Source organism: Crinia signifera, chromosome 19, assembly GCF_055691185.1.
Source record: "Crinia signifera chromosome 19, ASM5569118v1, whole genome shotgun sequence".
In the NCBI taxonomy this organism is placed as follows: Eukaryota; Metazoa; Chordata; class Amphibia; order Anura; family Myobatrachidae; genus Crinia; species Crinia signifera.
This window is the reverse complement of record NC_139226.1, coordinates 20,086,299-20,102,491: the sequence shown is the minus strand read 5'-3', so window position 1 is coordinate 20,102,491 and position 16,193 is coordinate 20,086,299. Positions and strand designations below refer to the sequence as shown.

General features: G+C 51.4%; 1 protein-coding gene across 1 annotated transcript in view; it reads left to right on the top strand.

Moving 5' to 3' along the window:
- Positions 1 to 594: 594 nt before the first annotated feature.
- Positions 595 to 16,193, top strand: part of IGLON5 (IgLON family member 5) — a 340,687-nt gene continuing 325,088 nt past the window's right edge. The window contains exon 1 of the mRNA XM_083162150.1: positions 595 to 1,052. Within this exon, the coding sequence (XP_083018276.1) occupies positions 983 to 1,052 (70 nt within the window). The 5' untranslated portion in view covers positions 595 to 982. The remainder of the gene's footprint in view (positions 1,053 to 16,193) is intronic.

Genomic DNA, 16,193 nt, shown 5'->3' with positions numbered 1-16,193 from the left:
AGGTAGGGACGGTGGGAGAGAGAGAGTGGGTGGAAGAGATGGAGAGAGATAGAGTGGTTGAGAGAGGTAGGGAGAATGTGGGAGAGAGAGATAGACTGTGTGGGAGAGGGAGATGGAGAGAGATAGAGTGGTTGGGAGATATAGGGAGAATTTGGGAGAGGGAGATTGAGGCAGTGAGGTGAGATATGTACAGTAAGGAGGGAAATGGATGGAAAGAGGTAGGGAGGAGGAGAATTAGAGTAAGAGAGAGAGAGGAGGGAAACTGTAAAGAGAAAAAGCGAGAGAGGATTAATGAGAGAGGCAGAAAGAGTGTGTTTGTGTGTGACACAGAGATGGAAAAGGAGAAAGAGATAGAGCGAGAGAGACTGAGGAGACAGCACCGCACGCATCAATGCTGCAGTACCAAACCCCTTCAGGATACATCAAGCCAAACTATCAGAGAGACCCCCACACCATGCATCCCTCTCCAACCGAAACCACAACACCTTCTCATTGGCTCCGCCACCTGTCATTTGAAAGGCAAGCCCCTGCCCAGCACAGGCCCCGATTGGTCCTCAGCTGCTGCCACTCAACTTCCATCTGTCAGAAATCCCATATGGTTTGCAGAAGGCGAGGGAAGTGTGTGTGTGTCTGTTTGTATGCGTGTGTTAAAGGGGGGTGAAAGGGGAACAGAAGAAGGAGGGGGCATTGGAAGAGAGAGAGAGAGAGAAATAGGAGAGGCAGAGAAGGAGAGCGGGAGAGAAGGTGGGGGCTGCTTGATAGAGATTCCCAATCCAGAATTCCTCCTCCTGTCCTCCTCCATCGCTGCTCTTCACTCTTCTCCATCCTTTGCTTGCCATCGCTTAGAACAAGCGTACTGGAACATACAGCGAGCCGGGAGGGAGGGGGGAGAGGGTTAAACAGGAGAGACCTAAAAAAGATCCAGAAAGAAGAAAATAGGAGCAGAGAGCAGAAGAAGGACCGCCGGAAGACGGAGAAGGGGATGAAAATGAAGGCACCACTTCAGAGGGTGAGCCTGGCCAGCCTGGTGGTCACAGCGATGCTGACACAAGGTACCCCATTCTAATGACTCTTCTCATGCCATGTACTAGATGTTTACCCTTATTGATCACTCCGGGATTCCCATCCTACTGCAGATTCCCAGTGAAGCCCATATCGTAGCCTCCTCTGACGTCTATAGGGTTAACTCTTCCAGACTCATGAATGAAATAGTCCCGGCGCTAGTTAAATAATTTGATGATTGAAGGAGGACCACTGTGATGAGGAAGGGGGGTGGGGGCTGGATGGGGGGGTGGGGGGGATCCTGATTTTCTGAATCCCTGTCTGATATGATCATTTTGGTGTTCAGTTGGAAAGTTGAGCGGCACCAGGCTATCTCAGAGTGACTTCATCAGGTCTAGGTGGTGACCACGGCTTGGAGGTCCTCAGGGTTGTGCTACTGTACTTTACCAGTCCATGGGATTTTCAGAGACTGGATAGTTCATGCATTCATTGGCATCATCTAGGATTCCAGCACTGCTCCACCAAGTGACTGTTTTCTGTTTTGGGGGGGGGGGGGGGGGGGGTTCTTGTTGTGGGTAATTGTTTGGGAACTGTGGACTGCTCCAGAGGCTCCCACTAATCAGTTCAGTGCTTTTGAATGCATGATTGCAAGTCGGAGGTTAATCAAATGAAACATATGGAATGAAGAGAAAGGAGGAAGGGGGGGGGGGGGTCTGACAGATTCTGCTGCAGGGATGGGGGTCTCTGCAACCACCCTCTCCCTCCCTCCCTTCCTCTGTGGCACCCTGATTGTCCCTTCCCTATACATTGGGCAAAGACTTTGTTGCAGACATCGGCAGTGGGAGGGTTAAATCAATGTATGTGTGGTCCCGGTGGAAATTCCATATTGTTGGATCAATGAAGCAGTGTATACAAAATGAGTAGCGGGTCCGCACTGACCTCCGATCCCCTCTTATGAGACTATAGCAGAGGGATTGGGGGGGGGGTTGATGTTCTTGCAGCTGCATGCGGAGCCTGCTGTGTACAGCATCTGTTCTAGAGAGGGAGCACTAATGGCGTATATGTGTGTGTATATATATATATATATATATATATATATATATATGTATACATATTGCTTGCTGTATACTGACCCTCTGCATTCTGTCCCTCCTGGTATGGGTTATGTTGGGGGGTACACATCTGCATGGCAATCTGTGTATATACATGACCCGGTATGTACAGTTACGTACCTCTCTGAACCTGTGCCTGCGTGTGCTGTTACCTATTGCACATGAGACCGTACTGCAATCACTGAATATGTGGCCTGCTGAGGACGTGTCCCGTGACACATGTGTGTACATGCCTGACCTATACGTAGACATCCAGCGTTGCTGCTACCTGGCCAATCTGACAAACGTGCGCTGTTATTATGTCTGCGCCGGTGTGCGCCGGGCAGCTCGGTGCTGGGAATATAGATGCCTCGCCGGATATGTTTTCATTTTGTGCAGTGCTGGTTAATTAACATTTTTCTGATCTCTTAACCCTCGCCCTGCTGGAGCGTTGTTGTGAAGATGGAAAAAGTCAGTGTTAGGTCTTTTCTGGTGATTGTCAGAACAGGCGGATATGGGATTAACCCATCTCATGCTGGAAGGATTACTGTGCACAGATGATAACAATGTTCTACCATGGCAGCATTCCCCAAGGCTGCTGGTGTTCCGAGTGGGGACAAGGTTATAACCGTAACATGCAAAGGTGTGCCCCCCCCCCCATAACCCCCTCCATATTAACCCTATGAGAGCTGAAGCCGTCTTCCTACATGATTATCGAGGCTGAGCTGGGATTAACCATTTCATCGACGCAACACTACTTTATCCTACGTAATGCACTCAGGAGGTTCTGCTGGTCACCCATCTTTCCAGTTGAGGGGTTTAGGACAGTTGGGAACATTTCTAGTAACAGCCTTGTGCAAAAGTGTCAACACGTCCTGCAAGGCCAAACTACCACCACTTCCACCGCACTACACTCCTAAACAGTGCCTCATTCATAGTCCAAATCAATCATGATACCAAGGGCCTCAGGACTCTTAAATGGTGCACTAGAGGGGGATTTGAAGGCCTCCATACACTAGGACGAGGTATCGCATGCAAAACTTGAAATTGACCCGGCAGATCTCTGGCTGATAAATTGGATGCAATACATTATGGCCCTTATTCAGATCTGATCGCAGTACAAATTTGTTTGGAAAATGGGCAAAACCATGTGCACTGCAGGTGGGGCAGATGTAACGTGCAGAGAGCGTTAGATTTGGGTGGGGTGTGTTGAAACTGAAATCTAAGTTGCAGTGTAAAAATAATGCAGCCAGTATTTACCCTGCACAGAAACAAAACAACACACACAAATCTAACTCTCTCTGCACGTTACATCTGCCCCACCTGCAGTGAACATGGTTTTGCCCATTTTCCAAACAAATTTGTACTGCGATCAGATCTAAATAAGGGCCTATATGCGGTCATTATGCATATGATATATTGTATACGATAACATAATGCCAAGCAAACTGGGCGAAATCATTCAATGACTGACCTATATTTGCACCGCCCGGTCTGAGAATGGGGTGGACTGCTGACGTCCTGGCCTCCCTTTGCATGGGGATGCCCAGTGTGTTCCTGGGCGCACCCAGCATTTTTGTGGATACGCCCAGGAAATGCTGAGCATACCCATGCAAATACCCCCTGCCAGCCCCTGTACCCCCCCCCCCCGCGCTGCACACCCCATGACTATGCAAGTCGCCGAAACAGTCCGTATACATACCTCCCAACTTAGAAATGGACGGAGGGATGGTTGAATGCGCGCCAGAGGTAAACTAAAGGGGGCGTGGCCTATACTCGCGGCTCTCCCGTGAGGCCACGCCCCTGTTTTGACGCTATGGGGGCATGACCCAGAGGCTCTGTGAGCCTCTAGCCATGCCCCCAGCCAATCCCTGGGGGATTAGACGCTGTGCCGCAGCCGACAGGGGGCACTCTCAACAGCCCCCCCTCACTGCGGGACACTGCCGGCCGCGGGAGGGACGGGTGAATGTCCCCGAAAACCGGGATATTCCCGCAGTAATCGGGACTGTTGGGAGGTATGGTATAGCAGCCCTGCACATGCTCAGAGTGTAAACATCAGTCCCCGTTGCAAATTCGACAGGGACTGAACAGACCAGAATCACCCCCCTAGCAATGTGCCACTGTTCCTATTGGCCACTAATCTTGTTCCCAATCCTTTGCCATCTATAGGTCAGCGGTAATGTACAATCTATTCTATGGCACAGAAAGGGTTACATTATATCCATACTACAGATATATTAGTGCTTGTAAACAAATGTGAGGGTTAATGTAACCCTTTATCTGCCAGCAGCTCCTTATAATTGAGTACACTGCACACTGGGACATAATGTAACCCTTTCCTCCCCGGGAGATTGTCACCACTGAGTACACCGCACACTGAGACATAATGTAACCCTTTCCTCCCCAGGAGCTGATTACCACTGAGTAAAGCGCACACTGATACATAATGTAACCCTTTCCTCCCCCGGAGCTTGTTACCACTGAGTACACCGCACACTGGGACATAATGTAACCCTTTCCTCCCCAGGAGCTGGTAACCACTGAGTACACCGCACACTGAGACATAATGTAACTCTTTCCTCCCCAGGAGCTGGTTACCACTGAGTACACCGCACACTGAGACATAATGTAACCCTTTCCATCCCAGGAGCTGGTTACCACTGAGTACACCGCACACTGGGACATAATGTAACCCTTTCCTTCCCAGGAGCTGGTTACCACTGAGTACACCGCACACTGAGACATAAAAAAAACCTTTCCTTCCCAAGAGCTGGTTACCACTGTGTACACCGCACACTGAGACATAATGTAACCCTTTACTCCCCAGGAGCTGGTTACCACTGAGTACACCGCACACTGAGACATAATGTAACCCTTTCCTCCCGGGAGATTGTCACCACTGAGTACACCGCACACTGAGACATAATGTAACCCTTTCCTCCCCAGGAGCTGGTTACCACTGAGTACACCACACACTGATACATAATGTAACCCTTTCCTCCCCAGGAGCTTGTCACCACTGAGTACACCGCACACTGAGACATAATGTAACCCTTTCCTTCCCAGGAGCTGGTTACCACTGAGTACACCGCACACTGAGACATAATGTAACCCTTTCCTCCCAAGGAGATTTCACCACTGAGTACACCGCACACTGAGACATAATGTAACCCTTTCCTCCCCAGGAGCTGGTTACCACTGAGTACACCGCACACTGAGACATAATGTAACCCTTTCCTCCCCAGGAGCTGGTTACCACTGAGTACACCACACACTGAGACATAATGTAACCCTTTCCTTACCAGGAGCTTGTCACCACTGAGTACACCGCACACTGAGGACATAATGTAACACTTCCTCCCCAGGAGATTGTCACCACTGAGTACACCACACACTGAGACATAATGTAACCCTTTCCTTCCCAGGAGCTGGTTACCACTGAGTACACCACACACTGAGACATAATGTAACCCTTTCGTCCCCAGAGATTGTCACCACTGAGTACACCGCACACTGAGACATAATGTAACCCTTTCCTCCCCAGGAGATTGTCACCACTGAGTACACCGCACACTGAGACATAATGTAACCCTTTCCTCCCCAGGAGCTGGTTACCACTGACTACACCGCACACTGAGACATAATGTAACCCTTTCCTCCCCAGGAGCTTGTCACCACTGAGTACACCGCACACTGAGACATAATGTAACCCTTTCCTCCCCAGGAGCTGGTTACCACTGAGTACACCGCACACTGAGACATAATGTAACCCTTTCCTCCCCAGGAGCTTGTCACCACTGAGTACACCGCACACTGAGACATAATGTAACCCTTTCCTCCCCCAGGAGCTGGTTACCACTGAGTACACCGCACACTGAGACATAATGTAACCCTTTCCTCCCCAGGAGATTGTCACCACTGAGTACACCGCACACTGAGACATAATGTAACCCCTTCCTCCCCAGGAGCTGGTTACCACTGAGTACACCGCACACTGAGTCATAATGTAACCCTTTCCTCCCCGGGAGATTGTCACCACTGAGTACACCGCACACTGAGACATAATGTAACCCTTTCCTCCCCAGGAGCTGGTTACCACTGAGTACACCGCACACTGAGACATAATGTAACCCTTTCCTTCCCAGGAGATTGTCACCACTGAGTACACCGCACACTGAGACATAATGTAACCCTTTCCTTCCCAGGAGCTGGTTACCACTGAGTACACTGCACACTGAGACATAATGTAACGCTTTCCTCCCAGGAGCTGGTTACCACTGAGTACACCGCACACTGAGACATAAAAAAAACCCTTTCCTTCCCAGGAGCTGGTTACCACTGAGTACACCGCACACTGAGACATAATGTAACCCTTTACTCCCCAGGAGCTGGTCACCACTGAGTACACCGCACACTGAGACATAATGTAACCCTTTCATCCCCAGGAGCTGGTTTACCACTGAGTACACCGCACACTGAGACATAATGTAACCCTTTCCTTCCCAGGAGATTGTCACCACTGAGTACACCACACACTGAGACATAATGTAACCCTTTCCTTCCCAGGAGCTGGTTACCACTGAGTACACTGCACACTGAGACATAATGTAACGCTTTCCTCCCCAGGAGCTGGTTACCACTGAGTACACCGCACACTGAGACATAAAAAAAACCCTTTTCTTCAGGAGATTGTCACCACTGAGTACACCGCACACTGAGACATAATGTAACCCTTTCCTTCCCAGGAGCTGGTTACCACTGAGTACACTGCACACTGAGACATAATGTAACCCTTTACTCCCCAGGAGCTGGTCACCACTGAGTACACCGCACACTGAGACATAATGTAACCCTTTCCTTCCCAGGAGCTGGTTACCACTGAGTACACCACACACTGAGACATAATGTAACCCTTTCCTCCCCAGGAGCTTGTCACCACTGAGTACACCGCACACTGAGACATAATGTAACCCTTTCCATCCCAGGAGCTTGTTACCACTGAGTACACTGCACGCTGAGACATAATGTAACCCTTTCCTTCCCAGGAGCTGGTTACCACTGAGTACACCACACACTGAGACATAATGTAACCCTTTCCTTCCCAGGAGCTGGTTACCACTGAGTACACCGCACACTAAGACATAATGTAACCCTTTCCTCCCCAGGAGATTGTCACCATTGAGTACACCGCACACTGAGACATAATGTAACCCTTTCCTCCCCAGGAGATTGTCACCACTGAGTACACCGCACACTGAGACATAATGTAACCCTTTCCTCCCCAGGAGCTGGTTACCACTGACTACACCACACACTGAGACATAATGTAACCCTTTCCTTCCCAGGAGCTTGTTACCACTTAGTACACTGCACACTGAGACATAATGTAACCCTTTCCTCCCCAGGAGCTTGTCACCACTGAGTACACCGCACACTGACACATAATGTAACCCTTTCCTCCCCAGGAGATTGTCACCACTGAGTACACCGCACACTGATACATAATGTAATCCTTTCCTCCCCAGGAGCTTGTCACCACTGAGTACACTGCACACTGAGACATAATGTAACCCTTTCCTCCCCAGGAGCTTGTTACCACTGAGTACACCGCACACTGAGACATAATGTAACCCTTTCCTCCCCAGGAGATTGTCACCACTGACTACATCACACACTGAGACATAATGTAAACCTTTCCTCCCCAGGAGCTGGTTACCACTGAGTACACCGCACACTGGGACATAATGTAACCCTTTCCTCCCCAGGAGCTGGTTACCACTGAGTACACCGCACACTGGGACATAATGTAACCCTTTCCATCCCAGGAGCTTGTCACCACTGAGTACACCGCACACTGAGACATAATGTAACCCTTTCCTCCCAGGAGCTGGTTACCACTGAGTACACCGCACACTGAGACATAATGTAACCCTTTCCATCCCAGGAGCTGGTCACCACTGAGTACATCGCACACTGAGACATAATGTAACCCTTTCCTCCCCAGGAGCTGGTTACCACTGAGTACACTGCACTGTGATATATACTGTAAGTTCACAAGTTCACAAGGGGTCCGATGGTGGACGCCGGTTGCGCGTGGGTGCATACGCCGGATGGGTGCGGCCACGGTGAACAGACTGTTAGCGCGATACATGCACACAAGTTAGCGGGCAGGGTGCTTGGGGCGCGTTCACATGTAAAATGCTGGATGTTCCTATGGTAATCGTCTGGTAACATGGGCACTGGGGGCACTTCCTCCCAAATGTACACGCATATCTGAGAGTCACTTTAGATATGTGTGCACTCACCACATCTTTAGATGGTTGGCCTGCCAATGGATGATTATGTAACACATCCATGCACATGCTGGGCGAACGACGGGTACGACTTGCAAGGGAGGGGGGGCGGGCTAATATCCAGCCTTGCTTGTCAACCAGAATAAGGACCATAGGCCCTTATTCAGATCTGATTGTAGTACAAATTCGTTCTCAAAATGGGCAAAACCATGCTGCACTGCAGGTGGGGCAGATGTAACATGTGCAGAGAGTGTTAGATTTGGGTGGGGTGTGTTGACACTGAAATCAAAAATTGCAGTGTAAAAATAATGCAGCCAGTATTTACCCTGCACAGAATCAAAATAACTCACCCAGATCTAACTCTCTCATTACATCTGCCCCACCTGCGGTGCAGCATGGTTTTAAGAACAAATGTGTACTGTGATCAGATCTGAATAAGGGCCACAGTGTAACCCTTTACACCCCTGGTGGTAGTTACAGCTGATTGTTTGTATTGTAGCAAGTGTTATATCTGCTCCGCCCACGGGCGCTTGTCACCACTGACAAGCTTGGTGTCACTGACTCCTAAGTTACATTATTGCCATTCCTTATCAGCAATACCCACAGCATGTAACCCCTTGTTTGCCAGGAGACTCTGTACAGAGCACACCCGTGCCAGATGCCCGTTGCTATATACACCTAGTCAGTCTCATGCTGCCTATTCCGTTCCAACAGCTCCTAAACAGTGAGCATTGTCTACTGTGCTAGCGATAATTCAGGTAATATGGACGTATTATGGGTGACATCTAGTACAATCAGTATTCCGTCAAAACTATACCGGCCTCCTCTCCACCAGCTCTTACTGCTCACAAGAGGAACATTCAGCGAGCGCTTTAAAGGGCCTGTTTATGAATAGGCCCCTTTCTCCGGCGATAACGCTGCTGTTTTATTGGCCATAAAAGATCCCTTATTGACACAAGTCACCAAAGGAGAAGGAAGTTACCAGTCACCGCAGCAGCTTTCAGTTTCCGCTCAAGTACAGAAGAAAAGTAAAATTAGACCCAACATATTACAACATCGAAAAGTTTGAAAAAATTTATTCTAACTGATTTTCATTTTTAATCTGTTATCTCCACCCTGAGATGGCGATAATAACAGCGATGCATATGAATTAGGCTTCCCCATGCTGACACCCGCAAATCACAACCACAGGTTACATTTAAAACCTATTTGTCATTGTGATACCGCCTATTGCAAACATAGGGCGATTTTTGCAAGCTGCACTGCAGGTGGGGCAGATGTTACATGTGCAGAGAGTTAGATTTAAGGGCGAGATGTACTAAAGGGAAAATTTTCCTATGTACTAAAACCCGTTCGCAGCGGTTTCGCAGGGCAGGGTATCGCCACCTTTGGGTGGCGATACCCTATAGAAGCCTATGGGCTTCTTTTCGCCGCCCGCCGCGTCGCCGCAACCCGCCGCCTAGCCGACCCCCCCTTTCCCCCCTCCCTTGGGCTTACCTTCTTGCAGGTCCTCCTGGACCCCGGAAGGTAAGCCCTTCCTCCCCCTAGCAACGCAGCCGGACGTCCTTCCGGCTGCAGGGGGAGGAGGAAGCGCCGGGGACAGCTTGCTTAGCTGTCCCCGGCGTGGATGCTGCAGAAGCCGGCTGGGAGGTGACGGAGACCCCCCGCAGACCACAGTACAGGTATCGCGGGGGCCTCCGTCACCGCATTGCGATGCCAGCCGCATATGTTAGTACATATGCGGCGGCATCGCGGCGGGGGGGCGCGAAGGGCGGCGATGTATTTTAATACATCCCGCCCTAAGTGAGGTGTGTCCAAACTGAAATCTAAATTAAAAAAAGGAGCCAATATTCATTCTGCGCAGAAACAAAATAACACCCCCAAATCTAACTCGCTCTGCACATGTTACATCTGCCCCACCTGGAGTGCAGCATGGTTTTGTCCATCTGCAGAAATTGCAGCCTTGTGAAGATGTTTAGATGAGGCCCCTATTGTTGGCATCATGGTGAAAACGTTCTCAGAGGTTATACAGGTAAAGAAGTCTAATCTGCATAACAATTATTACATGATACTGCTAAATTTGCAGCCAATAGTCTGAGTCATTGGGAAGAGAACCGATTTAGAATATAGACGTAATAAAATGATCAGCCTTCTCTTAATAGTTTGTCATCTAGCTAAGTGAGGGATTAGCTGTTAAGATTCTGCTACGGTATACTGTACTTGCCTGCTGTTCTACCATATTAGCAACATCAAACTCTACAACTGCAAGTGAATGGAGGGAGGGGGGATACACAGTTACAGAATTAGAAAGATTTGGCGATGTGTTGTATTTTTTGCTAATTCAGTCGTTCTCAAACTCGGTCCTCAGGACCCCACACGGTTTAATTTTTTCCAGGTCACCCGGCAGGTGCACAGGTGAAATCATTACTCATTGACACGTTTTAAAAGATCCACAGGTGGAGCTAAGTATTTCACTTGTGATTCTGTCAGGAGACCTGCAAAACATGCACTGCGTGGGGTAATGAGGACCGAGTTTGAGAACCTGTGTTCTAATTCACCATCGTGCTTGGTTTTGGCAAAATCACCCTCAAGAGTCTTGGTTCATATTTGGATTTTACTTCGGTTTAAAACTGATTTTTTTTTTTTAAATCGATCATCGTTAAGAGTCTAGAAAAAAAGTAATTTTTGCAATATGAAAAGTTGTTCAGATGCACAAAATCGGGATTTGAGAAATCAGAAATCTGTGGCACAAAATATGTTGACCTTTTTTTTTTTCCAAACAAAAGTTTTTGAATCTGTAATATTTTGGTCTGGATACCTCTTATCTTTTTACACTTTATCACTCTCTAGGCCAGGCATTCCAACCACGGTCCTCAGGCATACCAACAGTGCAGGTTTTAGTGATATCCAGGCTTCAGCACAGATGGTTTAATCAGAATCCTCAGATACTAATTAAGTCACCTGTGCTCAAGCCTGGATATCTACAAAACCTGTACTGTTGGTGTGCCTTGAGGACCGTGGTTGGGAATGCCTGATCTAGGCAGAGACAAGTTGAAGGGGATAAAGTACAAGCCAACTCATCTCATTACATTACAGGCTGTGTTTGAATAATGACAGTTTGGAGATAATTGCCTGATACTTTATCTCTCTCTCCAATGCTTAGCACATCTGCCCTCTTTGTGTGTGACAATTTAAATGGCCTCGAATGCGACCAGAGTCCCTCTTACTTGCATCACAATGCTACAGGCGGCCGTTCCTCGTGTCAGTGGCTGGCTGGGATATGTGGTGCTGGGCTGGGATTCCGCACTCTGCTCTGTCACTGATATGGAGAAGCAGTGGCTCCTGTGTGTCAGTGGCTGGCTGGGAGTTGTGGTGCTGGGCTGGGATTCCACACTCCGCTCTGTCACTGATATGGAGAAGCAGTGGCTCCTGTGTGTCAGTGGCTGGCTGGGAGTTGTGGTGCTGAGCTGGGATTCCGCCACTCTGCTCTGTCACTGATATGGAGAAGCAGCGGCTCCCCGGTGTCAGTGGCTGGCTGGGATTTGTGGTGCTGGGCTGGGATTCCGCACTCTGCTCTGTCACTGATATGGAGAAGCAGTGGCTCCTGTGTGTCAGTGGCTGGCTCGGAGTTGTGGTGCTGGGCTGGGATTCCACACTCCGCTCTGTCACTGATATGGAGAAGCAGTGGCTCCTGTGTGTCAGTGGCTGGCTGGGAGTTGTGGTGCTGAGCTGGGATTCCGCACTCTGCTCTGTCACTGATATGGAGAAGCAGCGGCTCCGGTGTCAGTGGCTGGCTGGGAGTTGTGGTGCTGGACTGGGATTCCGCACTCTGCTCTGTCACTGATATAGAGAAGCAGCGGCTCCTGTGTGTCAGTGGCTGGCTGGGAGTTGTGGTGCTGGGCTGGGATTCCGCACTCCGCTCTGTCACTGATATAGAGAAGCAGTGGCTCCTGTGTGTCAGTGGCTGGCTGGGAGTTGTGGTGCTGGGCTGGGATTCCGCACTCTGCTCTGTCACTGATATGGAGAAGCAGCGGCTCCCCGGTGTCAGTGGCTGGCTGGGAGTTGTGGTGCTGGGCTGTATTCCGCACTCCGCTCTGTCACTGATATGGAGAAGCAGCGGCTCCCCGGTGTCAGTGGCTTGCTGGGATTGTGGTGCTGGGCTGGGATTCCTCGCTCTGCTATGTCACTGATATGGAGAAGCAGTGGCTCCTGTGTGTCAGTGGCTGGCTGGGAGTTGTGGTGCTGGGCTGGGATTCCGCACTCCGCTCTGTCACTGATATGGAGAAGCAGCGGGCTCCTGTGTGTCAGTGGCTGGCTGGGAGTTGTGGTGCTGGGCTGGGATTCCGCACTCCGCTCTGTCACTGATATGGAGAAGCAGCGGCTCCCCAGTGTCAGTGGCTGGCTGGGAGTTGTGGTGCTGGGCTGGGATTCCGCACTCCGCTCTGTCACTGATATGGAGAAGCAGTGGCTCCTGTGTGTCAGTGGCTGGCAGGGAGTTGTGGTGCTGGGCTGGATTCCGCACTCTGCTCTGTCACTGATATGGAGAAGCAGCGGCTCCCCGGTGTCAGTGGCTGGCTGGGAGTTGTGGTGCTGGGCTGGTATCCCGCACTCCGCTCTGTCACTGATATGGAGAAGCAGCGGCTCCCCGGTGTCAGTGGCTGGCTGGGATTGTGGTGCTGGGCTGGGATTCCTCGCTCTGCTATGTCACTGATATGGAGAAGCAGTGGCTCCTGTGTGTCAGTGGCTGGCTGGGAGTTGTGGTGCTGGGCTGGGATTCCGCACTCTGATCTGTCACTGATAAGGAAAAGCAGGGGCTCCTGTGTGTCAGTGGCTGTCTGGGAGTTGTGGTGCTGGGCTGGGATTCCGCACTCCGCTCTGTCACTGATATGGAGAAGCAGCGGCTCCCCGGTGTCAGTGGCTGGCTGGGAGTTGTGGTGCTACGCTGGGATTCCGCACTCCGCTCTGTCACTGATATGGAGAAGCAGCGGCTCCCTGGTGTCAGTGGCTGGCCGGGATTTGTATTGGTGGGCTGGGATTCCGCACTCTGCTCTGTTACTGATATGGAGAAGCATCGGCTCCCTGGTGTCAGTGGCTGGCTGGGAGTCATGGTGCTGGGCGGGAATTCCGCACTCCGCTGTCACTGATATGGAGAAGCAGTGGCTCTCCGGTGTCAGTGGCTGGCTGGGAGTTGTGGTGCTGGGCTGGGATTCCGCACTCTGCTATGTCACTGATATGGAGAAGCAGTGGCTCCTGTGTGTCAGTGGCTGGCTGGGAGTTGTGGTGCTGGGCTGGGATTCCGCACTCTGCTCTGTCACTGATATGGAGAAGCAGCGGCTCCCCGGTGTCAGTGGCTGGCTGGGAGTTGTGGGTGCTGGGCTGGTATTCCGCACTCCGCTCTGTCACTGATATGGAGAAGCAGCGGCTCCCCGGTGTCAGTGGCTGGCTGGGGATTGTGGTGCTGGGCTGGGATTCCTCGCTCTGCTATGTCACTGATATGGAGAAGCAGTGGCTCCTGTGTGTCAGTGGCTGGCTGGGAGTTGTGGTGCTGGCTTGGGATTCCGCACTCCGCTCTGTCACTGATATGGAGAAGCAGCGGCTCCTGTGTGTCAGTGGCTGGCTGGGAGTTGTGGTGCTGGGCTGGGATTCCGCACTCCGCTCTGTCACTGATATGGAGAAGCAGCGGCTCCCCGGTGTCAGTGGCTGGCTGGAGTTGTGGTGCTGGACTGGGATTCCGCACTCTGCTCTGTCACTGATATAGAGAAGCAGCGGCTCCTGTGTGTCAGTGGCTGGCTGGGAGTTGTGGTGCTGGGCTGGGATTCCGCACTCCGCTCTGTCACTGATATGGAGAAGCAGTGGCTCCTGTGTGTCAGTGGCTGGCTGGGAGTTGTGGGTGCTGGGCTGGGATTCCGCACTCTGCTCTGTCACTGATATGGAGAAGCAGCGGCTCCCCGGTGTCAGTGGCTGGCTGGGAGTTGTGGTGCTGGGCTGGTATTCCGCACTCCGCTCTGTCACTGATATGGAGAAGCAGCGGCTACCCGGTGTCAGTGGCTGGCTGGGATTGTGGTGCTGGGCTGGGATTCCTCGCTCTGCTATGTCACTGATATCGAGAAGCAGTGGCTCCTGTGTGTCAATGGCTGGCTGGGAGTTGTGGTGCTGGGCTGGGATTCCGCACTCTGATCTGTCACTGATAAGGAAAAGCAGGGCTCCTGTGTGTCATTGGCGGTCTGGGAGTTGTGGTGCTGGGCTGGGATTCCGCACTCCGCTCTGTCACTGATATGGAGAAGCAGCGGCTCCCCGGTGTCAGTGGCTGGCTCTGAGTTGTGGTGCTACGCTGGGATTCCGCACTCCGCTCTGTCACTGATATGGAGAAGCAGCGGCTCCCTGGTGTCAGTGGCTGGCTGGGATTTGTATTGGTGGGCTGGGATTCCGCACTCTGCTCTGTTATTGATATGGAGAAGCATCGGCTCCCTGGTGTCAGTGGCTGGCTGGGAGTCGTGGTGCTGGGCGGGAATTCCGCACTCCGCTCTGTTACTGATATGGAGAAGCAGCGGCTCCCTAGTGTCAGTGGCTGGCTGGGAGTTGTGGTGCTGGGCAGGAATTCCGCCCTCTGCTATGTCACTGATATGGAGAAGCAGCGGCTCCTGTGTGTCAGTGGCTGGCTGGGAGTTGTGGTTGCTGGTCCTGGGATTCCGCACTCCGCTCTGTCACTGATATGGAGAAGCAGTGGCTCTCCGGTGTCAGTGGCTGGCAGGGAGTTGTGGTGCTGGGCTGGGATTCCGCACTTCGCTCTGTCGCTGATATGGAAAAGCAGCGGCTCCCCGGTATCAGTGGCTGGCTGGGAGTTGTGGTGCTTGGTCTGGGATTCCGCACTCCGCTCTGTCACTGATATGGAGACAGCGGTGTAACTATAGCACCGAAGCCCCCGCCACCGCGGGGGGGGGGGGGCGCTGTGCATGTGGGGGCGCCGGGGGCTGCGGTGCTATAGTTAACCCCCCCCTCAATCCCCCGCAGACTTACCTATCGCGCTGGTCCCGGCGGGTCCGTTCTTCTCCTGAGGACCACCACAAAATGGCTGCCCCCATATAGCACACAGTTCTCTGAAGCTGTCTGCTGTATGGGGGTGGCCATTTTCTGGTGGTCCTCAGCAGAAGAATGGAGCCGCCGGGACCAGCGCGATAGGTAAGGCTGTGGGGGATTGAGGGGGGGTTTGCATTGGCGGTGGGGTAGGGGTGCTTGGCGGAGCGGCGACGGGGGGGCGCGGTGGGGGGGCGCCCAAAACATAGCTACGCTACTGTATGGAGAAGCAGCGGCTCCCCGGTGTCAGTGGCTGGCTGGGATTTGTGGGGCTGGGCTGGGATTCCGCACTCCGCTTTGTCACTGATATGGAGAAGCAGCGGTTCCTCGGTGTCATATGAACAGACAATTAATGCTGCGATCGTATTCATATTGCACAATTGATTTTGTGTCACTTTCTTAATCATTGTGTTATGACAACTCTGGTTTTGTGGTTTTCTTAACTGTGTAGACGGAAAACTGATTTTGTTCTACAAACTGAGGGTCTCACATGTTGCCCGACCCCAAACGTTTGTACCCCCATCTACAGTATTCATCTATAGGGATGCTGTCATTAGGTTGGCACAAGCATTAGGTCGACATGAAAATTGTCGACATGAGTTTTTCTCATGTTTTTTTTTCTTTAATAAAAAAAAATTAAGTTTTTCATACTTTCATTTGCAAGTGGGCATAGAGTGAGACTATAATAGTGTATAAGCATGGTGACCGAAGGGGTACACTTATACGGCGTCTA